Source organism: Urocitellus parryii, chromosome 5 (genome assembly GCF_045843805.1).
Source record: "Urocitellus parryii isolate mUroPar1 chromosome 5, mUroPar1.hap1, whole genome shotgun sequence".
NCBI classification, from domain to species: Eukaryota; Metazoa; Chordata; class Mammalia; order Rodentia; family Sciuridae; genus Urocitellus; species Urocitellus parryii.
In genome coordinates this window covers 159,029,769-159,054,713 of record NC_135535.1, presented here as the reverse complement: position 1 = coordinate 159,054,713, position 24,945 = coordinate 159,029,769, and the positions used below count along the sequence as shown (strand labels likewise).

The window sequence follows — 24,945 nt, the reverse complement described above, 5'->3', positions numbered from 1 at the left end:
TGTCATCCCAGCAGCTCAGGAGGCTGAGGCAGGAGGATCGCGAGTTCAAAGCCAGCCTCAGCAATTTAGTGAGGCCCTAAGCAACTCAGTGAGACCCTGTCTCCAAATAAAACATAAGAAAAGGGCTGGGGTGAGGCTCCGGGGTTAAGTGCTCCTGGGTTCGATCCCGGGTACCAAAAACAAAAAGCCGAGAAGCAGAAAGGACCCTCTGGGAGGCAGGACGCTGGTTGAGGAGGGTGTTCTGACTCTGGGGCGGGGAGAAGTCAGCGCACTTGCCTGGCCTCAGTTTCTCTCATCTATAAAATGCAAAGAACAGCCCCCCGCCCCCTGGGCTCACGGAGCTGTCATGAGGATGAAGACAAGAAAACTCTCAGAGACCCAGAAGATGAGCACTCCCCCCCCACACACACAACCCCTTGGCTCCATGCAAAGCCAAGCAGCTGGCCCCCGTGCCCATGCATGCTGTCACGCCATCGCTGCAAGCCCACAGCTCGCTGTCCCAGCTGCCACCAGCTGTGGCATCCGCCTGCCGTGAGAGAGGAGGGTCCCAGGTATCGGTCACAGTGCTGACCGGGTGGAGACCAGGGAAGGCACGATGGCCTCAGGCCACTCATGCAGGGCATAGAGACATCGGCCAGGGCTGCCGTCTGGCCAGGCAAGCCATGCTGACTCTGGTCAGCAGGAGCCCAGCGCCCGGGATGATTTATTGGTCTCCCTCTCCCAGATCAATAGGCCGGTGGTTAGAGATGCAGAGGGGGCCGCGGGCACTGTGGCCCCGAGGTATAAATTAATACGGCCTGTCAAGGGGCTGCCTCTCCTGGAGTGGGGGGGATGACACTCTCAAGAGTGGAACTGACACCTTGGGGGGAACAGCTGGGTGCAAGTCAGGGGAGCCCCTCCCCCACCTCTTGCGGCAACCTGAGGCTGCAGTGTATAAATCATTCAGACCTGACAGGCACCCCCTCAGAAGGCCAGCTGGGGGCGCTGCTGCTCCCCCCGCCAGGTGCTAATAAGTCCATCTCCACGGGTATCGGGCCTCCTCTGGCCACCCCTCAGGGCTCCCCACATGCCACACACAAGGGGGATGGTATGGCTGAGCCCCAGGAACTGGTAATACCAGAGGGCACCAGCTCAGAGCAAGGCTGTGCTCAGATGGCCCAGGAAGACGCAAGGGGTGGGGCAGGTGTGCCAACTCTCCCAGCTCGGTGCCAGCCCCGGCTGCTCCTCGCCCCAGCCCCAGCTGAGCACCATCAGGGAACCGCTCTCCTCAAGAAGACACTGCCCACCCCCAGCCCTTTGTGTAAGTGCTCTCTGGTCCTCACAGTCATCCAATAAGCAGAGGGGACAGAAAGCTGTGTCCCTGAGATTCACTCAAGTGTCACTGAGCACCATGCACTGGCCAGGCCCTGGCTGGCACTGACCCAGAGGACCAAGCCCCGTCCTTGCTCACTCTGGTTCAGAGAGAAGGACAAGCAACAATAACAACTGTGACCTTTTTGCTGGGCTCATACCTCCCCAGGCCTTGTGCTAAGCGCTTCCCAAGCGTGATCTCATTTACCTGGATCCTAGCAGCATCTGCGGTGGCTACAGTTATTCCCATTTCACAGGTGGAAGAGAAGCTACCTGCCGATAGCCACACAGTCAGGCCGGTCTCCTAACCCTGGCTAACTTAGGGCAAGCATTACCTTCTCTACTTGTGGTTGACACCTGTGGAGCAGAATGGGGGTGTGGAGAGGCCAGCAGACAGCACACCTGGGCACACAGGGAACTTTCTAACACCACTAACAATAACTTACTAGTCTTATTGTCACAGAAATAAGTTATTGACTGGTGATCTCCAGGAATACCTCCAGCCCACTTTCCTGTCTCTAGTAAGGAGGTCCAGGAAATGAGAAACTTTCATCTGTCCTCATCAAGTGACGTGGAAAGATGGTGTGGCCTTGCAGGACCCAGAACCCTGGGGGCCTAGGTTCAGATCCTGCCCCCAGCCGGCTCTGAGGCTCAGGCAAGGACCCTCCTGCTGAGGGCCATTACCAAGTAGGTATGACGCATCGTAATCCTTGCCAGTGTACCCCATGTTAAATGGACTTGCCTTGGAAATTTGCTGCGACCTTGCTTGTGTGTTTGAGAAAGGTGACCCTGCTCAATCACCAGGGTGGATCCAGGATTAGGGTGTATTCCTGCACGAAGTATCTCCGTCCTTGGGTTTAGGGCGTGACAATAGGAGTTTTAGGGAAGTTGAGGTTGAAGATTACTGATGCTGGGATTAGGGTGTTCCTGCTGCTTGTTCCCGTTGAGTTCTCGTGAGATTAAAATGGGATTTGGAAAAAGCCTCGTGGAGTAGGATTTGGGATCGGACATATGGGAATTGCCCCTGAACGTGTGTGGAGGCTGGTGTGAGATCGGGAATAAAGAATTGCTGTTTGAACCTACAAAGCTGTGGTGCCTCCTGATTCTGGTGCCCCCCAAGACATCGGCACCCTCCACCTCTCAGGTTCCCGCCATCTCCTTCCAACTCCAGCCCTCCCTTGCAAGCAGCCTGCTCCCTGCTCAACTGGTCACCTGAAGCCACCACTGACAAGGATCTGTGCAGGACCTGAGTGTCACAGAGAGCTGGGCAGAGACCCAGGGGCCCACTTCCAGCCTGTCTTTGTTTCCACGAGGTAACAGGGGAACTGCCAGGGATAGACATGCAGCCACGGTCCCTCCTCAGCAGGGTCTGCCTCTTGGGGGAAATTCTAGCATGTGAAAAGAAACCCAGGGGTCCCCAAAGGGAATGATCTTCAGAGACGTCATAGCCTCCTCCTCTAACAAACTCCTACTCATTCTGTAAGGACCCACACAAATAACCCCTATAGACAGATCATCTGGGTGTATACACACCAAGCCACCCTGACATTTGATCTATTTAAGGGTAGGCAGACACCCACTTACTGGTTTTTCTCTGTAAAATTACCTTCTCTGAGGACAAAGAGCTCAGCCTTAATCAGCAGCATTTTACTGAATGTATTCTGAGCCACAAACTGGGCCCGGGACTTTTCCTGTCTACATTATTATAGCTCTCACAACAATTCTGCAAGACAGATACTGTCACTCATCATACAGATAAGAAAATTGAGGTCCAAAAAGGGTAAGTCACCTGTCTAAAGTAACACAGCTGGACACTGTTGAGTCCTTTGCACTATTCTGCAGGTCCTGGTTGGCTTAGAATCATTGGGCCCTGGTTAATAGCTGTTCAGGAAACGTGTCTTGTGTTCATTAAAAAAAAAAAAATACAAAAAAAAAAAGGCTAGGTGAGGTGGCGCAGGACCTGGGCTCCGACGGACAGTTAGGCTGGACTTCAGAACAGGTTAGAAAAGCACAGTGTATACAGCGACCCCTCAGGAAACCCAGGGGATGCTTTAGGAAGGTTGGATAAACACCTTCCTGCCCAGCTGAGGAGGCTGGCCCAGTCAGGACTTCAAGGACACCGTGTCCCGGAGCCTCCACTGGGCCCCCTTGAGTCCCTGACCCCGAAGCCTCCTGGCACAGTCCGCCTTCTGATCTCACCCCTACCCTTCTGTGCCAGGGTCACCTCCCTGGGGCGCAGTGGGGGGCTGAGGGCCAGGCTCCAGAGGAGGGAGGAGGGGCGGGAGGGGCAGCGCTGAAGGTCAGCGAGGCGGGCACGCGCCCCTAACGGAGGTAGCGGAGCAGCACCGCTGGGCACAGACACAGGCAAATACGTTTGAGCAAATTGGCACGCCATAAAAGTCTATTACAGCAAATCAAACAGCAGTCAGCATGACAGCCATTAGCCTGAAATGAATACACGGGGACTTAATGAGGCCTGCGAGGCTGGCTTGGTGAATTAAGTTGCCAATTCTAGCAGGATTTCCCTTTTCTTTACGGACTTGAAAGCATCCAAGCTGCCTCGTTAGGGCTTCGACAAGTGAATTGCAGGCCCTTTCACCCTGATAAAATGGATAATTACATGGAGAACAGCTTAGCGAGGGGAGAGGGGTGGGCGGGACAGGAACCGAGAACAAACAAACCCAAACACACACCTGCCCACCTCCCTGCGCGGGGCGGGGCTGGTGGGCGGGGCGAGCTCCCGGAGGGTGGGGCTGGTGGGCGGGGCAAGGCTTGGCCTTGACCGCCTCCACCCCAATCCTCCCCACCCCTGCACTTCCTGGCCTGAGGGGCTGGGGTCCTCCCAGGCCCTGTCTCCAGACAGCTGCGGATGGGCTAAAAGTGCTCCTCTGGGATGCGTGGCCTGCAGGGCCTCTCAGAAACCCACCTGTGGCCATCCTGCAGGGCACCGGTGGTGCTCACTGTCCCCAGAGGAGACCTGCCTGACAGGTACCCTGCCACGTGCTCCCGGGGCCTATTCCTGACTTCCCGACATAGAGACCCAATTACCGGGCCCAGGCTGCAGTGTGGGGGTCAGGAAGGTAAGGGACAGGGTGCAGTGGCTGAGATGACCCAACAGGGGCTGCATGGACAGAGGCAGTGCTGCAGCTTCTCTTGCCGGGTTTCTCCTCAGGCCCCAAGATGTGGGCCCTGCAGGAGGCAGGTTCAGCGCCCTAGGTTGACAGCTGTGGAGACTCCAGTAAGCAGAGGGACAGGTTAAAAGTCTGACCCAGCCACTTGTTGGCACACCTGGGACGAGAACCATGTGTTTGGACTCCATCCTCCTCTTCCCATGGTACGACCCAGGAGCAGCTACTAACCACACGGCAGCCAGAGTCTGCTGGTGGCCCCCTCCCCCAGGAGCCCGCTGAGGTTTCTCTGTTCACTCCTGCAGCCCCCGGCACTCACACCTAACTCAGACAGGGCCCCCTCCCCGTTTCTCTGGCCCACAGTCTTACCCTGCTCACATCCAATGGCCTCTGCCACTGAATTCACTGCTCAGGCCCTGGGCCAACAGGCCCTGCTGGTGCCTCAGCTGGGGCCTGAGCCAAGCAGCTACATGCCAGCTCAGGTGACCACTCCAGGCCAGAGATGGGTTGTGCCAAGAACACTGTATCAGAAGTGGCCCGGCCTCCGTCCAGCTGACACCACATCTCCACTGGCCACACTGAGCAGCCCCAAGCAAGGCATTGAGTATCAGGCACTGAAGTGATCTGGGGGTGTTTTCACACAAGCAAGTAAACCATGTGGGCTTCCCGCCAGGGACTGTGTGTCCTTGTCGCCAGCCCTTCCAGTCCACCTTCTCCTCCTCAGATGGGCAGGAGGCAGGCCACCCTATTCCACCTGCCCTTAGATTGATTAGATCAGGAGGACTATGGCCCAGAGAGGTTAAGTGACCTGAACAAACAGACCAGCAATCTGGGAGCAGGGAAGGGCCAGACCTGGGTCTCCTGTCTCCAGTCTGGCTTGTCATTCCACATCCCTGCAGCCTCCTGGCCTCTGTGGAATGAGGACAGGCACAGAGCCAAGTCCACAGCAGACACTCAATAAATATTTGTTAAATAAATGAGCAACAGTGGGGGCTCTCTCCTTGGAGGCAGAGGCCTCTGGAGAATCCCAGGGCCATCCGACAGGACTGGGGGCTGCAGGTCCCATCTCTGAAGGAAGAGACAAGGCAAGGCTGGTCCCTGGCCCCAGGGCTGGGAAGAAGGGACATGACCCTGTCCCCTTGCCATTGCTGCTGCCTGCTGCCCCCCTTGAGGGAAGACAGAGGGCGGCCATGCCTGCCAGGATGGCAGCTGAGCAATGGGCCCAAGCCTCATTAACTCCGAGCCGTGCCCTTGGATTCTGAGCCCAGGCCCAGAGTGCAGGCTGGCACGTAGAGCCCCTTAATTAAATTAGGGAGACTTCCAAATGAGCGTGCGCCTGGAGCCAAGCTGCAGTCCCCGGGCACGCTGGCCACATCGCTGTCCCCAGAGCTCAGGACAGCAGGCTCTCCCTCCTGTGTCCCAGGCAGGGGAGGGGCAAGGCCCTCGGACATCCCCTCTGCACCTTCCCCCCCCCCCCCCCCCCCCGTCCTCTGCCAACACAAGAGCAGGACCTGTGGATCTGGGCTGAGCAACGAGAGCCAGCAACAGGAGACAGATCTCTGCATCCTTGAGGACCTCGAACCTTCCCTGAGAGTTAGAAGCTCCAAGTCACAGCCCCGTGACCTCGGACAAGTCCTTCTCCCCCTGCCCAGCCTATGGGATATTCTATCAAAACCCTTTTTGTTCTCTGATCCAATGATTAACAATAGAAGAGGTTAGAGCTCAACCCACCCTTCCAGAGGATTCTATCTTCCATCTGGACACTTTACAGCTCTTGCCCAGCCCAGACCTGAGATAAGGCCCCACACCTTCAGTAGCTTTCCACCAACTGCCAGCCCTAAGACTGGCTCAGCCACTGTGTGGTGAGGGACAGCCAGCCAGGAGAACCCCAGTGCCACCCGGAGCCAGCAGCCAGCTTATTAACGAACCGTTTGTAATGCAATAATTTGTACTTCTCAATTACCAGCAATGGCTTGATTTTACAAGTAGGTACTCATGCAGACAGACTCAGGGCACACAGAGCAGGGGCCGGGGGCCGCAGGAGAGAGCGCACGGTAGGGAAATGTCCTTCCTGGGGGTCCTGTGTTCCCCGAGTCCTGCAGGGACCTGGCCCTGGCCAAAGAGGGAGCATGTGGGGCAAGGCCCCTAGACACTCTGTGCCCGGCTGGAGCCGGGCTGGGAATGGAAGGCAGGGGGCAGCATTGCCGCTCCAGACCCCACCCACCTCCACTCCAGTGAAGCCGGCCACCCGGGCAGCCAGAGCTTTCCGGCCTGAGGCTCCTGTGGTCCACTGACCCAGCTACTCTGCCCAACCACCAGCCCGGCCCTGTCCTCAGAGGCTCCCCAATGCTCACTGACCCGCCCAGAGTGACCCCAGGCTGGGGCACAGGGGGGACAGGGCTGGAGCTGCCCTTTCCCCGGGGGCCCCTCCTACGCGCCCAGATGGCCTAGGGAACAGCCGGCCCCTGGGACCCTGCGGGTGGCCGTGGGTTCCTACCTCAGGGATGCGCACGCTGTACGGCTGGTTGTGAAAGGTGGGTGCGTTGTCATTCACATCCCCCACCTGGATGTTCACTTTCCGTGTGATCACCTGGCAAGGAAAGGGCCGGGGTCAGCGCTGCCACCTGCCTCTGACCTCTGTCCACCCATGGGGCCCAGGGACCCCGCCAAGCCAGGAACAGGCTGCCCCGGTCCTCGGTGGCCTCATGGGACACTCACCCCCTGGTGGTCGCTGACGGAGAACTCCACCGTGAACTCAGACTTGGTCTGAAAGAAAGGGAAGAGCCGGTCAGAGAGGCCAGAGGAGCTGAGGCCCCTGAGGGGCCTGGGGGCTCCAGGGCCGCTCCAGACATCCCCCAAAGCCACAGTGCCCTGTGGGTTGGGGAAGCAGGTGTGGACTATGACCTTGCCTTAAAAGAACGAGAAAGTCAAGGATTTGGGGCCTGAGGACCGGCTTTGCCTCTAAGTTGCTGTGTAATTTTGAGCAAGTCACCAGCTGCTCTGGGGCCATCCCCTCAAATGCAGGGAGAGGACACAGGATGGGCTGACTCAAGACCCTTCTGTTAATTTATTAAGGACTAACAGCGTCAATGCTGCTTCTCTGGAAAAGGCCCTTTGGAGCCAGGCACAGCGGCTGTAATCCCAGTGGCTCGGGAGGCTGAGGCAGGAGGATCACTAGTTCAAAGCCAGCCTCAGCAAAAGTGAGGTGCTAAACAACTCAGGGAGACCCTGTCTCTAAATAAAATATAGAAAAGGACTGGGGATGGGGCTCAGGGGTTAAGTGTCCCTGGGTTCAATCCCCAGTGCCAAAAAAGAAGAAGAAGGAAGGGCGGGAGGGAGACAGAGAAAGAGAGGGAAAGAAAAGAAATGGCCTTTGGGGGAACATATGCTGAGGGTGGGAGCTGACCTGTTACCCCCGTGTGGTCCCATTGCACAACCCACGGTCACTGCCCCTCGGGTCTATCCAATGTGCTCCTTGCGTGGAGACCCCAGCCACCCCCTCCCCACCCACATCGGCCAGCACTGCCTGGAGGCGGGGTGCCACCCAGGAAGACGCCCCCCACCGAGTCAGAGGGGACTTGGAAGAAGGCCCCTAAAGTGTGGTGAGCCACCTGCTGCCAGCGTTTGCTCCTGTCCCCCGGGGAAGGACTGGGGCGGGGCTGGGCGAGTCCTACCTCTCTGTCCAGAGGCTGCCGGAGCCACACCACGCCGGTGTCGGGCTCCACAGCAAAGAAGCGGGAGGCCTCCTCCCCGGACACGCCGAACACCAGAGGGTCGTTGTCCATGTCCCTGGCCAGCAGCTGGGTCACGGAGGAACCTGCAGTAGCCAAGAGAGCAGAAGACAGAGGAGGTCAGGGTCATAGAGGAGGTCAAGGTCACTAGAGGAGGTCAGGGTCACAGAGGAGGTCAGGGTCATAGAGGAGGTCAGGGTCAGAGGAGGTCAGGGTCATAGAGGAGGTCAGGGTCACAGAGGAGGTCAGGGTCATAGAGGAGGTCAGGGTCACAGAGGAGGTCAGGGTCACAGAGGAGGTCAGGGTCATAGAGGAGGTCAGGGTCACAGAGGAGGTCAGGGTCATAGAGGAGGTCAGGGTCACAGAGGAGGTCAGGGTCATAGAGGAGGTCAGGGTCAGAGGAGGTCAGGGTCATAGAGGAGGTCAGGGTCACAGAGGAGGTCAGGGTCATAGAGGAGGTCAGGGTCACAGAGGAGGTCAGGGTCATAGAGGAGGTCAGGGTCCTTCCTTACAACCTGCTCAGGTGGCACGGCTCCCAGCAGGGACCAGCCACCCCACAAACCTCCAGCCACCCCACAAACCATGATTATCAGGAGACCTCGTGCACCCCTGGGCTCTGACCAGACTCCCCACGTCCACCCTGGCCCACTCGTCACTCAGAGCTCTCACGTGTCATCACCGTGTTCTGGGTGTGCAATGACCACTGTGGCTTCTGCCTGCCCCTTGTCCTAATGTTGGTTTGGAGCCTCCCTCCCGACGTGGCTGGGATGAGTAAGGACAGGGCTCCCCACACCTCCTGTGTCCCAAGATGGGCACAGAATTCTGCCCAGAGCATCCCATCTCCCTGGTCACTATGATTGGTTCCAAAAGGAGCATGTGACGCAACCTAGCCAATCAAATCCAACCCTGGGACTTTTGCAGCAACTGAGGAAAAGAGGCTCTCTCTTTCCACTGGGGCTGCTGGGCGGGTCTTGTCGGCAGCCATCTCTGGCACCACACAGGGAGCCTGCCGGAGAGTGAGGCCAGGGAGGCCGAGTGCAGAGCCACTGTGCCCCCTGAGAGCTGGGGGTATGCAGGCAGGTGTGCCGGAGAGCGCCTCCGTCCTTGGACTTCTCGGCTGTGAGAAGGATCGCCACAGCCTCTCTCCCCCTGATTTTTTGGCCCATGCCAGTTGAGTTGGAGTTCTGTCTTTTGCAGATGGAAGCACACTTTCTAATTCAGAATACTTTGCAAAATCTTCTGGGCTTCATTCAAGAGTGACGAGACGCTGGCTTTGGGGTGTGCACTGGTGTACACAGAAATTAGGAAGATTCGGCTCTGCCTCCAGACGGTCACTCCAGTCCAGAACTGGGTGGCAGGGTCTGGTTCCTGTCTTCAAGAAGGGGATTAAAAGGTAGGTGTCGCCTCTCACCAGGAAGCAAAGCCCTGGCCAGCCCAGGCATCAGGACACCTGTCCGTACCTCACCTAAGAGGCCCTAGCAGAGGACATCTCCTGGGCTCACGGGTTCCCCGGTGACTTTCACATGGGGTGGCCCACTGCTCCCTTTCCCAGGACAGAGGCATTTGCCTGCACGTGTTCCAAAACCAGGAAGCTCAGGGTAACTGGGACAGCTGGGCGCCTTGGCTTCAGGAGGTCCTCAGGTCCCCAAAACTGTGCTCAAAATGGCATGAGTGGACAGCGAGTCGGTTTATAAAGAGGAGGCGCAGTCTCCGCCTGGTTCTCACAGGGACAACGAGGTCAGAACAAGGTGCGTGTGCCCTTCCCGCAGCGCGTCAGCTCACCCCGCCACGTGGGACGGGCCCCCCTCCTCCCCAGAGCCTGCCTCTCATATTAACCCACTAGCTCTGAAGATCAAGCTAGGAAGGAGGGAGGACGGAGTCTCAATTTCAGGCATTTTATCTAGAAAAGAAGCTAAGGGGCTTTCCTAAGTGAACTCCAACAGGACGGCGGGTCGGCGTGACAGTGATGGTGGATGGCTTTGAGCCTCGCCGGAGTCCAGTGCCCAGCTAAGCCGTTTCCATGACGGTTCTATCGGATTCAGTCCTCACTGGCGCTGCCACTTACAGACAAGGCATCCGAGAGGGACGATGTCATTTCCCAGAGCTGCTCAGAGGGCAAACGGCAGAGGTGGAGGCCACGGCCCAGGCGTGCAGGGCCCAGAGCCCCATCTGTCTCCACACCTCGCCCATCTCAGAATCAGGGCTTCCGTGGACATGAGCCTAGCAGGCCCCGTCCAGCTGGAAGCCCAACACTTGGAAAAGGAGGGTCCTGGGCATTTATCAGGCTGTTGTGCTGGGACAGACCCTTGGTCCACGCACCTGGGTTTGCTCATTAAACCTTCCCAGCAACCCTTCGGCGGCCGTTATCCTGCCCGTTTTACGGATGAGGAAGCTGAGGCTCCAGGAGACAAAGAAGAGCAGCAGAGCAGCAGAGGGGGACATGGCCGCTTGCGAGGTGATGGGAGGAGGTGAGGAGTGGGGGAGGGGTCAGAACAAGAAATCCTGGAGGGAATATGGAACAGCCTCAGGCCCCACCTCCCCGTCTAGAGAGGAAACGGTGAAGGCGTTTACCAAGTTGCCCAAAGTTCTATGGGAGCCCACATCAGCCCTTGAACCGAACCAGACTCCCAGTTCGAGGCTCTTCTCTTTCTAGGTGGGAAGGAAGGGGTACGTCAAAGTCACAGGTCCACCGAGCCTGGCTTCCCAAAGTGTCTGCATTGCCCCGCGACAAGGAATATATTGGCGGCAGAGTGCACCGTTCATTTTTATAAATTTAAGAATTTATTTTTATGTAACCCAGAGCTACGATAGAATTTCCAGCTGTCCCCTGGCTTCCAGGACACGCATTTCTTTTCTATGGCCAACGTTTAAGAAATGCTCAGCTGCTGCCCAGCGCCCTGGCAGATCCCTCCCAGGAACGAGGCCCAGACGCTCCCTGTTTGTCCACAGTACAGCAGGCCTAGGGCCACCTGCAGCTCTCCCAGCAACCCCATCAGGGCCAGCCCAGGTGGGACCCAGGGCCTCGCTGCCCACTGGCCCAGGGGATTCTGGGAAGGCCACGCTGCCCTGCAGCCAAGGTCTCATGACTCGGCCTGCTATCCCAAATGGCTGGAGTCCGACACTCGGGAGGGGGGGCCCCGGGCAGGACGGGGACGGGGCCATCAGCTGCTGTCACCCACCCTGTAATTTCAAGGACTTTTATCCATTTTCCCCTCAATTATGTGCTGCTCGAAATGGTCTTTCTCTGCTTCCTCACGGGCGCCTGCCCCTCACGCCTTCTTTGTGTCCCAGGTAATTGCTAGTGACCTTTTCTAAGTGTACTAATTAAAGGTGCAGATTTAATATTATATTTAAGACAAGACGCCCCCCACAATCTTCCAGCTGCGTGCACACCCCCGCCCAGCGCTGATCTGCAGCTCGGCCGAAGCAGGGCCGGCTTCTCCAGCAACCCGGGCCCCGCCACTCCTGCGGGCACGCGGCCAGTGTGCGGGGCTCTCCTCCGCCCGGCGCCCCGCCCCTGGTTACAGCTCAGGAGGAGCATCCCGGGCTGCATGACACCTGGGTGTGTGTGCCACGTGCAGGTTTGTTTCTCACCTGAGAAACAGTGTGCCTTGCATCTCAGAGCTGCAAAACACCTGGAGTGCTTTAGGGAAAAAAAAAAAAAAACTGGCAAGATACACATCTCACGGAATTTACCACTTAGAGAGAAGTGTACAATTCAGTTGCCTGTAGCACAATCCACGATCCTGTGCCACCCCTATCACTGTCTAGTTCCACAGTGTTTTTTTTAATCACCCCTAAAGGAAACCACACCCCCATTAAGCAATCACCCTGTCCCTCTGTCCCCAGCCCCTGATCATCACAAATCCCCTTTCTGTCTCTGTGGATTTGCCTGTTCAGGACATTTCATATAAATGGAATCGTAAGATACATGGCCTTTTGTGTCTGGCTTCTTTTACTTTAGCCTCACATTTTCTGGGTCCATCCATGCTGTGACGTGTATCAGTACTTTGTTCCTTTTTTATGGCCCAGTAATATTCTGTGGTGTGGCTCTGAGACATTTGTCTCTCCATTCACACGCAGACGGACATTTGGGTCATCTCTATCTTTTAGCTACTGTGAACAATGCTCCTACGAACATCTGCGTACACGTTTTTGCATGAACAGCTGTTTTCAATTCTTTGGGGGGTGTATATGCAGGAGTGGAATTTCTGGGTCACTTGGTAACTCTACCTTTACTTATTGAGGAATAGCCAAATGGGTTTCCACCGAGGTCTGGAGTGCTATTTGGTGGTAAGAAGACCCAGCGACTCACAAGGGCCCGAGCCCCTGATGATGGTGAGATGGAGCTGGGCAGGCACCCCCAGCAGATGCCCTCAGCCCCCTGCCAACCCCCCTGCACTGTCACACACACCTGCCCGACCAGCTCCAGCCCCGTGGTTCTTTGCCCGGGGTGTGGCCATCAGAGGCTGCTCCTCCTGTTCCTGGGTCAGGGCAGCGGGGCCAAGGACAATGTCCTGGTGGCAGCATGGGGTGCGTGGCTCTTGGAAGATGATGGATAAACATGAAGCCAGCAGGGCCACCCCTGCCCCTCCCTCTCAGGAGGAAGACCCAGAAGCAATGCTCTACCCAGGATCTTGGTGTCCCCATGGGACTCGTCTCCAGCTGCCCGCCATGGTGACCTGGTTGGTGCTCGGGTGTGAGTGTAACCCCCCAAAGTTCTGCTGGAAACTTGACCTCCAAATGCCTATGTTGGTGGTATTTGGGGGCAGGGCCTTTGGGGGGTCACCAGGGTTAGACGAGGCCATGAGGATGGGACCCCACAGTGACATTAATGGCTTCATAAGAAGAAAGACAGCTGAGAGAGCATGCTTGTCCCGTCTCACCGTGCGACACCCTCACCGTGCGACACCCTCACCCTGTGTGAAGCAGCATGAGGCCTCACCAGAGGCAGGCGCCATGTTCCTGACTCCCAGCCTCCAGGACCAGGCGCAAAACAAGATCCGGCGTTCACAGATCACCCCGTCTGTGACATCCTGTTACAGCGACAGAACCCACGGGCACAGTCGGCAGCGGGTCTGATGGCTTCGCTCTCTCCCTGTCTCACCTCCTCACCCGCCTCCCTGGTCCCTGGGATCTCCTGCCCAGGAGACCACTTGTCCTTAAGTCCCTGGAGATCCCCAAAAAGACACACACCCCAAGACTGGACACCCGAGCCTCCCAGGGAGCTGGGACTCTGTAGTCCTAGGCCCTGCTGGTTCCACTGGAGTGTGACTCTGACACACCAGCCCCCACCCTCCTGCAAGACGTGGGTGCATGGGATCTGAAGTCCTGGTCCTGGACAAATGTTCACCAGTGGGCACAGTAAGGCATCAGGAGCGGGAACGGGTCTGGCCATAAACAAGCAGCCTGGTGAGCACCGCCTGTAAGTCAGCATGCTTTATGGCTCCCATTCCACATGCAGAGAAAGGCTCCTCCAGCCCCAGGGTGATTTAAGGGCCTGGTCTTAGGACTCCCAGCTCAATCAGTGCAGCCCGAGGACTCTCACACCCCATCTCCCGGGGGGAAGGGTCACGCCGGGCCGGCCCCCTCCCCTCTGAGTTCACAGGAGCTGGGCCTCGCTTCCTGGGTGGGAAGGAGAATATGTATGAAGTGAAACCCTTGCACACCGTGGCCATAGCAGCGTGAGTCACAACAGACACGAAGGAGGGGCCAGCCAGGTGTCCATCCACAGGGGGCGGATATGCAGCACAAGCATCCACGGGAAAACTCTTTAGTTCTAAGAAACAGGCCATTTTGGCCCATGCCCCAGCACGCACGAACCCGAGGACACGGCACTAAGTGAAATGAGCCGCTCACGAAGACCACCACACATGACCCACTGTCACGCAGTCACCTTGAGTAGCCCGATTCATAGACAGGGGGACTGCAGTGGCCAGGGCTCAGGGACAGGGCTGGGGAGAGTATTATTGTTTAATGGGTACAGAGTTTCAGCTTTCAAGATAACGAGTTCTGGGGACTGGTCACGTAACTGTGGGACTGTACTTAATACTGTGCACGTGCAACTGATTAAGACGAGAAATTTCATGTTTCGTGTATTTTACCATAATTAAAATATTTTTTAACAAAACAAATCAGATCATATCCAAGGCCCTAATGACCTAGGCTCACACATCCCGCCACATCTCACAGGCTCCCGGGCCACACATGCCTCTGGGCCCACGCACATGCTTTCTGTTCCTGAACACGCCAAACTGTGGCTGCCCCAGGGCCTTTGCCCTGGTCATGCTTCTGCTGGGAGGTTCCTGCCCTAGGTCTATATGTGCCAGCGTTCTCACTGTGCCCCTCGCAGGCTGACAGTCACCTTCTCTAGAGGCCTTCCTCAAACACCCGGGACAAACCACCTAAAGGGACGCCTAGTCACACTGTCCCCATGCCCCAGTCTTCACAGTCCTCTCTGAGGCACCTGTTTATTACTTGACTTGCCAGCCTCCTCCCCCAGCCTCCACCCACTGTTACAAGCACATTTGCATAAGCCCCTGGGAGCCACAGCCTGGCCTGTCACATTCCCTGTCATGTCCCTAAGCCTACCACCACCTGGCGTCCCAGAGGCACTCAAGAAAAAAATGAATGAACCTTGCCAACTGCCCAGAGGATTAGGAGGAGGACGGTTCCCCAAAGCCACGCAGATCTCAGAGCCATGGCAGGAGGAGAGAGGAGAGCAAGTGAGGTCATTTTTTGCTGTTTTTTCTCAGTGTCGGGACTGAACCCAGGGTCTTGTCCCTGCTGGGCCTGATTGTCCACACAGCCACCTCCCACTCTGCAAGTGGATTCTTAATTTCGGACACTAATGGACTAAGGCCCAGCCAATCAAACCCAGTGATCCTCAAGCCAGTAGCACTTGGCTTTGGACACAGGTGCACTCAGAGGAGCACTGGCCGAGGGGCCAGTCTCTCAGGAATTGGCCCTGACGGCTCTCAGAGGACCACGTGCTCCCTCCTGGGGCTGAGAACCCCACCCTGGGATGGGGTGCCTGCTCGGAGGGCAGGGCCTCGGTGGAGGAGGGGATCTGCTCAGCAGAACGCAGGGCTCCCTGGGAGGCGGAGAGCTGGGGACGCGTCCTTCACCAGCGAGCCACATCTGTCCTCCAGGCAAGGGGCGGACAATCACGGCTTCCGGGGAGCCGCTGGGCCCATGCTGCTGGCTGAGATGACTGTCATTACTGTTATTGTTGTTATTTGCACCGAGGGGCGAGGCTGGGATGGCATGTCATGCTGTTCCCGGAGAATTGCCGACCTCCGCCTGCTGGAAACCCGGCTGGGCCCAGGCAGATGCAGGCTTTTTGTTTTTTCTAAAGTGGATCAGAATGCAATCCGTGTTTTCCAAAGCCCGGGAGGGATGCGACGGTGCGCTCCTCTGGCCTGCAGCACTGTCACTTTTATTTTTTTTACTATAGATTGAACCCAGAGACTTCACCACTGAGCCACACCCCCAGCCCTTTTTATTTTTCAATTTTGAGCAGAGTCTTGCTAAATTGCTTAGGGCCTGGCTAAGTTGCCGAGGCCGGCCTCGAACTTGAGATTCTCCTGCCTCAGGAATTAAGATGGCAGGTGGTGGCGCTGGGTGGCCGCAGTGTTTAAAAGAACACCTTTGTGCCACACCCTGACCCAACTCCTTCCGTAGTTTCTGCAGCATTAAAATCAGCATACTGCAGTGACGCAGCCGCATCCAAGTTCATAACAGCTCAATTCACAATAGCTAAGCCATGGAACCAACCTAGGTGCCTTTCAGCAGATGAATGGATAAAGAAAATGTGCTGTATAGACACAATGGAATATTACTGAGCCATAAAGATGAATGAAGTTATGGCATTTGCTGGTAAATGGATGGAACAGGAGACTATCATGCTAAGCAAAATAAGCCAATCCCCCCAAACCAAAGGCCAAATGTTCTCTCTGATATGCAGATGCTGACTCACAATAAGAGGGGGTAGAATAGAAGTTCACTGGATTAGACAAAGGGGACTGAGGGGAGAGTGTTGGGAATAGGAAAGACAGTGGAATGAACTGGACAGAACTTTCCTATGTTCATATATGAATGAATACACGACCAGTGAAACTCCGCATCCTGTTTGAGCCCAAGAATTACACTCTGTGTGTGTATATGTCAAAATACACTCTGCCGTCATGTATTACTAAAAAGAACACACACGCAAAAACCAAGTTCTTCCACCCCAGCCGTGTCCCCCACCCCGGCCGTGCCATTTCCACTGCTCGCTGGGCCCGACCTGCCAGGTTCTGCGCTCCCCAGGGCACACCACGGCCTTGGGCCTGGCCACACATGCTCCCTCGGCTGCGCTGCTGCTGTTCCTTCAGCCTCCAAACTCTTCTGCTTTCGCTTCTCAAATCCCAGACAACGGTAAACGCAGGCCCCGAACACCAGCCCTGCCAGGGGCTCTCTCCTGTGCCCCAGGCCCGTGACCTGCACCTCTGCAGTGAGCCAGAGGCCCCTGCCCTGGGCGGGGCAGCTGGTGCTCGGGGCTCGCTCTGCCATCTCCCTCCCCCTGCCCACCCCTCCATCACTGACCCCCTCTCTTCTAGCTCCAGGGAGTGGTCCCACTGCTGGTCCCCGCAGACATTACTAATCAATCGCAGCCCCTTTTCTGTGAACTTAGTGAACTTCAGGATCCTTCACAACACTGGGGTCCACGCTGCCGCTGGGATCGACCCTGAGGAGCACGTGCAAACCAGACTCTTCCCATCTGTGACATAAAAGGGCCACGCTGTGGTCTACTGTCCCTTCCTACCCAGGGGCCAAGGATCTAGCTGTCTTTCCCTGCGGGCTCAGGGCCGTTAAGAGGGGCAGAATCAGGCGTGGAGTGCACAGGCCAGCTCACAAACAGGGGCTCGTCCTGGCTCAAGGGAGGACCGCACAGACCAAGCCTCCCCCTGATTCTGCAGAGAGGAGCCAGGGCCCTGCACCCCAGAGGGCCATCTGGCCAGGGCTGAGCCGAGGAGACACAGGTGGCAGCCCTGACCCCCATCCCAAGGCCGTGAGTTGTGATCAGGGTTTTCTGAGGCCTACCCCCACTCCCACCCTCACCCCGTGGCCATCAGGCCTGTTGCAAGCCCCTGTCCCCTTGGAGGGAAGCCCGCCCTCGTCCTCCCTGGCCTTGGTCTCTGCCAGAGCCAGGGCGCTGCCCTCCCCCTCTCCTGGACGCCCCAGAGCCTTGGGGTCTGCAGCCTCATTTGTCTCCCCTCTGGGATCAGACAGGCTGGTTAAGAGCCTGACTCCTGGGGATGGCCTCATTTGTCTTGGTTCCCTGGGCTCTCCTGCCCTGGTCAGGCTCCTCTGGCTAGTCCCCAGGGCCTGGACTTGGCTCGACCTCTGGGAGCCTTCTTCTGTCCTAGGCTTCCAACCACGCGGCCTCTCCCTGGGGCAGCCAGCCCCACGCACACCTCGCCCCCGGCCCCAGGTACAGGGGACAGTCTGTCTCAGGAACCGCAGGCCCTCCTCACACATGCTCTCTGCTGCAGCCCCATCGAGCGGGTGTCGGGCACTGCCTGGGGAAGGAACGCAGCGCTCAGGAAGCACACCCTGCGCTGGGCACCACTCCAGGTTCCCAGGCTGTCCCTCTGTCATTCACCATGACCGACCGTCCACAGCAGGGCTAGCTGCCTGATACCCAGGTGAGGGAACAGGCTCAGAGAGGTCAAGGGATCTACCCGAGGTCACACAGCCATGAGCTGGCAGAGCCAGGATTCAAACCCAGGTCTGTGGCACCCCCCAGTCTCATGGCTTTTCTCACAAAGCTTTTTATGCAAGCCTGAAACCCAGAGGCAGAACACAGGCTTCTTCTCACCTCACAGTGACCAACCCGACGGGGCCTCCACGTCACTCTGGAGCCTGGCCTGAAGGTGGACACCCTGGAGGGAGGCACGGTGGAGGGGGCCTCCCCTGTGTCACCCTGGATTGCCACAGCCCACTTATCCCCTGCCAGGAGCGTGGCCCTCCCTGCCTGAGGGCCCGACAGGTGGCTGCCGCTCTCCTGGGCTCATCAGGGAAGGAGACATTGAACAGAGCAGGACCGTCTGAGCTCAGAGGCTCTAGTGGTTGGGAGGAGTGGAAAGTGAGACACAGCACACGTTTTAAATTAATATGCCCAAGAGGGAAAATCAGGCATCGGATATAAATATGCAAGGGATTTGGTCCCGACTCTTAGAAACCCAGAGCTCTCCTGCTTCTGGGCTCCACAGCAGGAAAGAGGCATCATAGCCGAGGGCTGTGGGCCTGGCTGCAGGCACCACAGGCTCTAAGACCCCATAACCCTGCGGTCAGAGAGGTCGAGTTCTTGGCCCTATGTCACACAGCTGGCACGTGGCAAAGCAGGGCTTGTTCAGCCCCCCTCCTGTTCGAGCCTTTCATCCGTTGACTCAGCACACACTGCTGAGCACCTGCTGTCCCCAGCCCTGCTCGAGGCACTGGAATATGACCATCAACAGACAGAGGTCCTTGGCCTCCGTCAAAGGGCATAGAGGACTCAGAGGATTCCCTTGGTTAGGACGGAGAGAGTCAGCCCGACCCGGCACTGACATGGCTCACACCCCGTCACGGCCTGCTGTGTGGCCCTGGGTCAGTCACCCACTGAGCGGTCCATCGGTGGCCCTGAGACAAAGGAGAAGGCAGGGCTGGGTGGCTCAGTGGTGAGTTCACGGTCACCCAGCCAAACAGCTGGCAGGGGTGGAGCTGCCCCTCCCACCCCCAGCTCCTGGTGTGAGGGTCCTTCACACCACCCCAAGGTCACACCTGCTCCAGCTCTGCAGACCCCACACCACGCACAAGGCAGGCAGTGGGCGCCAGAGGTGGGAAGGGCACAGCCAAGCTGGCCGCTTCTGGGGTCCCCAATCAGGCTACACCGTGGGGAGCCAGCTGAGGTGGGGCAGGGCTGCGGCCCGTGCTCATGGGGGATGGGACATTTTCCTCTGTCCAGAAATAGCAGCCTGTTATCCTGAGGAAGCCGGGAAGGAGGGGCTCCAGAATGTTCTGCGTGACCTTCCCGAGTCCTTGCTGCACGCCCAGACCCACGGGGGGCTGCAGTCCTTTCTCAGGGCCCAGAGAGTGGAGCCTTCGTGCCCAGGTTTAATCACAGTGATAATGGGGGGCCGGGCGTTTTCCCCTCTCCTGAAACTTTTCAATTCATTGAACTGTTCAATTAACTCCACAAAAGGAAATGTGGAAAAATGACGGCAAATTGAACTTGACATTATCATTAAAATAAACAGAGCACTGCAGGCCTGAAAGGCTGGCGGGAGATAATCCACACACGACAGGCACGTGCCGGCTCCTTCCTGCTCAGCGGGGCGGGCTGCCCTCCTGCCCGGAGCCACAAGGCCAGTCACCAATCATGCTCCTGTGACTCGTGACTCGAGAGCAAGGCCCTTCCCTGGGAACCCATCACTGCGGTCCCCTGAATGTGACCAAGGGAGGAGAGGGCAGTGCCTGGCTGCAGGTCACCTCTGCTCAGAGGCCACCACCTCCGGGTGTCTGTCCTTCCCCAGGCCTCCCTCCAGATGCCACCAAGCAGGGACATCAGCCTGGGGGACCAGCCCCGGCTGCACCTGGGAGTCACCTGGAGCACTTCTGAAATCCCAGAGGCGCTACTGTACCCCAGACCGAGTTCACGGGAGCCTGTGGGAGGGGCTCGAGCACCCAGATTCTAGCCCAGAGCCAGCTCAGGGAGTCCCCTGTGCGGCCCAGGTGGGCCCAGGGTCCCTTCGATCTACAGGACTCAATCTGAGGAACTGGGGCGTGGGAAGGCCTATCAGTCAGCGGTCCCCACACGGGCTGGCGCGTTGGGATCACTGGAACTCTGAGACGATGTCCGTGCCTGCGCCCACACCCCAAGGTGTGACTCATGGGCCTGGGGTCCCGCTGGGGCTCTGGAGAGTGCTCAGTCCCCAGGGGCTTCTCCTAGTGAGGCAGGGCCAGAAGCCAGCACCTTGGGTGACCCTTTCCCTTGGCCAACGGGGAAGCCAGCTTCCCAGGAGCCTCCACCCCTCAAACGTCAGGTCCCGTGCTACACGGGGTGCTCCAGCACGATCAGCTTCGGCCGAGGCTCGGGCAAGGCAAAACATATTGTGTATTTTTCTATTGTCTTTGCAATGTGCAAAAACCCCCAAATAAAAACGGTCCACGGTGGCTCTGAAGCAGGGACTCTTGACCTGATGTCATGTTAGCATGGCGTGGGAACTTCTGACCGTAAGGACGCCCAGGCCCCAACGACTGTGGGACCCGTAGGAATTCATGTTCTAGGGGTGGTCTGGACTCGGCATTTTGTTAGAACTTTCCAGGGGATTCCAACACGCGCCCAAGTTAAGAGCCACCCAGCTGGAGTCGTGGTTCTCAGACCCCAGTGCCCGTCAGCGTCACCAGGAGAGAGTATTCAGAGCACAGAGTTGCCAGCCCCCTCAGCTGCTGGCTGTGGCCTAACAAGCTCCAGGGGACGCTAAGGCTGCCGGTCCCCCACCCTGCGGTCGCTCGAGACTCACTGGGCCCAGGTCCCAGCTGTTTAAAATTCTTCTCAAAGTTAACTTGGTGCTAGGCAAGTCGGGGCCTACGGTCTGACTTCAGAATAGCCGGGCACCTGTGTCTCCACCACCCGCCCCTGAGCCAGATCCCCAGGCGGCTTCTCCTCGCCTCTGAGCGGAAGGAAGAGAGACGACGGAAGGAAGGTGTGACGGGGAGCAGGTGAGAAAGACACCTCCCCTGCGTCGCTCCCCCATGCGGGGGCCTGAAAAGCCCTCCAGAAATCACTCCCTCCTGGAGGAGACTCATAATTACCCAGTGATCACGGCACCATTCATTCTGCCCTAAAATTAATACATCACGTTGAGAACGATATCGCACTAATTTATCACAAGATTTATGAAACTTGCACTTTTTCTAATGAGATTTATGCAAATGCCGCTCTTGCCACTGTTTGTGTTTTTGAAAGTTTCGACAGGGAAGTGAGGGTCCAGGCAGGTGTGGGCAGAGGGCCTGTCCTGACGGGGCAGGACTGACTGCCTGAGCCAATCAGACCAAGCGCTCGGTCTCCAGGAACAACCGCAGGTGACGGCAACCTGCTGGCCAGGGTGGAGCCAAGTGTGAGCCACGCAAGGCACCCAGGACACAGCTTAAAGTGCCCTCCGCTTCGGTGCTGCCCCTGCCCCGGTGCTTGCACAAGTCTGAGGGCCTCTCCTGAATTTCTGTGCCCTGGGCCTCTTGCTTGTCTTACCTTAGTTCTGGCTTTGCCACCATTTACTGAGCATCTACTACGTGGCAGACACTCTGTTATGTACTTTATGTGAATAAGTTATTTGCTATTCACCTTAAACATGCAAGGATGTATTCCTACACTCAAGTGAGGAGGATGGGTCTCGGAGAGGTTTGGCAATTAGCCCCATATCACACACCAGGCAGAGGTGGAATCGGGATTCCAGGGTCAGCCAGGACCCTCTGATCCTCGGGGCCATGTTCTTATCCAGTACCAGCCCCAGTGATTGACAGAAGCCCTTTCCTTCTGTTGGAGGTTTGTGACACTCCACGTATCAAAGGGTCACATCTCACACTTTCAAGTATCTGGAAGATAGACTAAGCCTGGGAAATTGTCCCCAAAGGACTTTGAGTAGCTAAAACTCTTGGCACAAAATCTGTGCACTAAGTTTCAAACCCATTATGGAAAAAGGGGGCGTGGCCGGGCCTCTGGAGCCTATTCACTTTCACTTTGCAGACGATGATAATGAGGTGGGTCCTCTGTTGTTCGGATCCCTATGACCCTGAGCAGGTAGGGGACAAGAGCAGGAAGACACAAAGGCCACTCCCGCTGCCCGCCAATGGGAAAGGTCAAAACTTCCCTGAGAAGTGCCTGTTCCCGACCCTTCTCCAGTCAGCGACAATGCATCATCGTCCAAGGCCTCTCGGGTGACGTGTTCAACGATGTGCCGAGAAGGGGCTGAGCGATGAGTCACCCCTGTGCGGGAAGGCAGGTACATACATAACGGATCTCATGAATATTCCATGCGAGTCATTATAATTAAAAAAAGATTTCGTGCTTAAAGGAATGCTTCCCAAAGTGTATTTCACGAATCATTAATTCCCTGGGAGGCCAACGGGTACTCCATGAAACAGCGCAGGGAAGGCTGCGTGTGTCGGGAGAGGAGCCGTAGCACCCGTCAGAGCCTCGAAGCCGCTGGGGTGGCAGCTGCATGGTGGGTGGGGGATTCGGCTCGGCCCGGATTTATTAGGTCAAGAAATCCTTTTGCCGGGCACCATGGTGCAGGCCTGTCATCCCAGCAGCTCGGGAGGCTGAGGCAGGAGGATCATAATTTCAAAGCCAGCCTCGACTTAGCGAGGCCCTAAGCAACTCAGCAAGACCCTTTCTCTAAATAAAATATAAAAAGGGCTGGGGAGGGGGCTCAGTGGTTAAGCACCCCTGGGTTCAATCCCTGGTTTTCTTTTTAATCCTTTCTTCCAAGAGCATCTCAAAGGAAGCGGTCAATGGGAAGCCTTGAGCTGGCCTGGCTATTCTTACCCGGGCATCTCTTTTCTGGGGTAGGTGGGTGGGTGGATAAATGGACGAGCAGATGAACAAAGAAAGAAAGAAGCACCTCCGAGGTGCAGAGCAGAAACTCAGGCACCAGGGACACAGGGACGCAGGGCCGCAAAGCCGGAGGATGCTCTTGGGTGACTCCAGCGTCTCCCTGCCGGCCATCAGTTCCTGTCCCCAAGACCCAGGCCTCCTTAGCCCAGAGGTGGGTGGGGGAAACTGTGCCCACACCCAAGACCTGGAAAACACTTCCCTGGCTACTGATTCCAGGTCGTCCCCAGGCCCCAACGCAGCCACACACCTTGCTCCGCAGATGAAGAAGCCGTGGACGGGCGCAGGGCAGCCCGCTTCTCCTCCCAGCCTGTCTGGGCAAGGTGCCCACCTCACCGACCCTGCTCCTGCCTGGGACGCTGTGGCCAGGCTCAAGCCGGGAAACGCCAGAGGGGCTCTTCGTAAATCTGTGACAATCCAAAGAGGCTCCCAGACCCACACAGTGAACCTCAACCAGCTGCCACACAGAGCCCCAGCTAGCCGCTGGTCCCCTGCTCTGCGTCTCCCACGTGACTCTGAGCACTCTGAGGGCGGTTACGGTGACCCTGGTCCCTGTCACAGCCTCAGAGACTAGAAAGATGCCGGCCTCAGACAGACCCTGGGACAGTGTCCACCAGTCAAAGAGCCATTGAATGACGGATGGATCACCAAGCAGGCCCAGGGCAATGGAGTCCCAGGGTGGGCAGAGCGTGGTCCTCGTCATGCTAAAAGCCACATCAAGGCCTCTATCCCCAGTCCCCACTGGGCACACCCAACGAGCAGCCGCTGTTCTTCTCTGAAGGGCAGAGAAAAGAGGCAAGCAGCAGCCCTCCTGAGTCCCGCGTGCCTGGTGTCTGGCTCACTGGGATGGCTGTCCTTTGACTGCACAGTTTCTGATGAGATTTATGCAAATGCCACTCTTGCCACTGTTTTGAGGTCTTTAAAAATTTTTTTTTTTGGTGCTGGGGATTGAACCCAGGGGCACTCGACCATTGAGTCACATCCCAGACCTTTTAAAAATATTTTATTTAGAGACAGGGTCTCGCTGAGTCGCTTAGGGCCTCCCTAAATTGCTGAGGCTGGCTTTGAACTCGCGATCCTCCTGCCTCAGCCTCCCGAGCTACTGGGATGACAGGCGTGCACCACATACCGCCCGACATGGGTGTTTAGTTTTTGATTAGGCAGAGGAAATCTTCTGGAATCCTCTCCCTTTGTAATTGGTCTCAATCTTGCCGCTCCACACAGAGCTGGAAGCTCTCAGGTCCCACGTCAGAGAAACGGTGGCCCTGGGAACGTGGAGGCAGGCACAGGTGAAGGGCTGTGGGTGGACTCAGAGAGTCCCCTTGCCTGTCCTGAGCCAGGGAACTGCCCAGAGATGCCTCCCCCAGCATGCGACCCCAAGGGTTTCATGAAGGGAATTTGCTCCCAGACGCAGGGGGCAGGGCTCTGGGCACAGGATGCTCTTTGCCCTCTGCGTCCATCTTTCCTGTTAGGTCATTTCCTGAAACCTGATGGTGTCCTGAGAGACCTAGAAAGGAGGGTGGGAGAAGTGTCCTTCATCCTCCCGTGGGTCCCTCTGTCCTTCACAGCAAGTAGGGTCCGGGACAGGGTGGCCAGTACCCCACGTCCTCACAAGAGCAGGCTCAGAGGGCACTGCAGGAAGCCAGCGACGATCTCCTCCCACCCATGGGCACGTGCAGGAAGCACTGGGCACTCTCTGTTCTCTGGCCATGTGCTGCCCTGACCATGTTGGGACACAGCAAGAAGGTCCCTGCCAGAGGCAGCCCCTTGATCTTGCACTCCCCAGCCTCCAGAACTGGGAGAAATAAATTTCTTCTCTTTATAAAGTCCCTGGTCTCGGATATTCTGTTATAGCAACACAAAACTATGGTGGTGAGTAATCTTGGGCAAATTACCTTGCTACTACATGCCTCAGTTTGTTTTAGCTTTTTTGCTGCTGTGACTAAAGGACCCAACCAGAACAACTTTAGAGGAGGAAGTTTATTTGAGGGCTCACAGTTTCAGAGGTCCCAATCCATAGATAGCCAGCTTTGTCCCTCAGGCTCCAGGTGAGACAGAACAACGTGGCAGAAGACTGTGGCAGAGGGAAGCGGCTGGC

General features: G+C 57.1%; 1 protein-coding gene across 1 annotated transcript in view; it reads right to left on the bottom strand.

The window, feature by feature from the left end:
- Cdh23 (cadherin related 23) overlaps positions 1–24,945 on the bottom strand; it is a 338,545-nt gene that overhangs the window by 270,099 nt on the left and 43,501 nt on the right. Inside the window, exons 3-5 of the mRNA XM_026405783.2 lie at positions 8,153–8,295; positions 7,197–7,244; positions 6,976–7,068 (exon numbers count right to left, since the gene is read on the bottom strand). Coding sequence (XP_026261568.2) covers positions 6,976–7,068; positions 7,197–7,244; positions 8,153–8,295 — 284 coding nt within the window. The remainder of the gene's footprint in view (positions 1–6,975; positions 7,069–7,196; positions 7,245–8,152; positions 8,296–24,945) is intronic.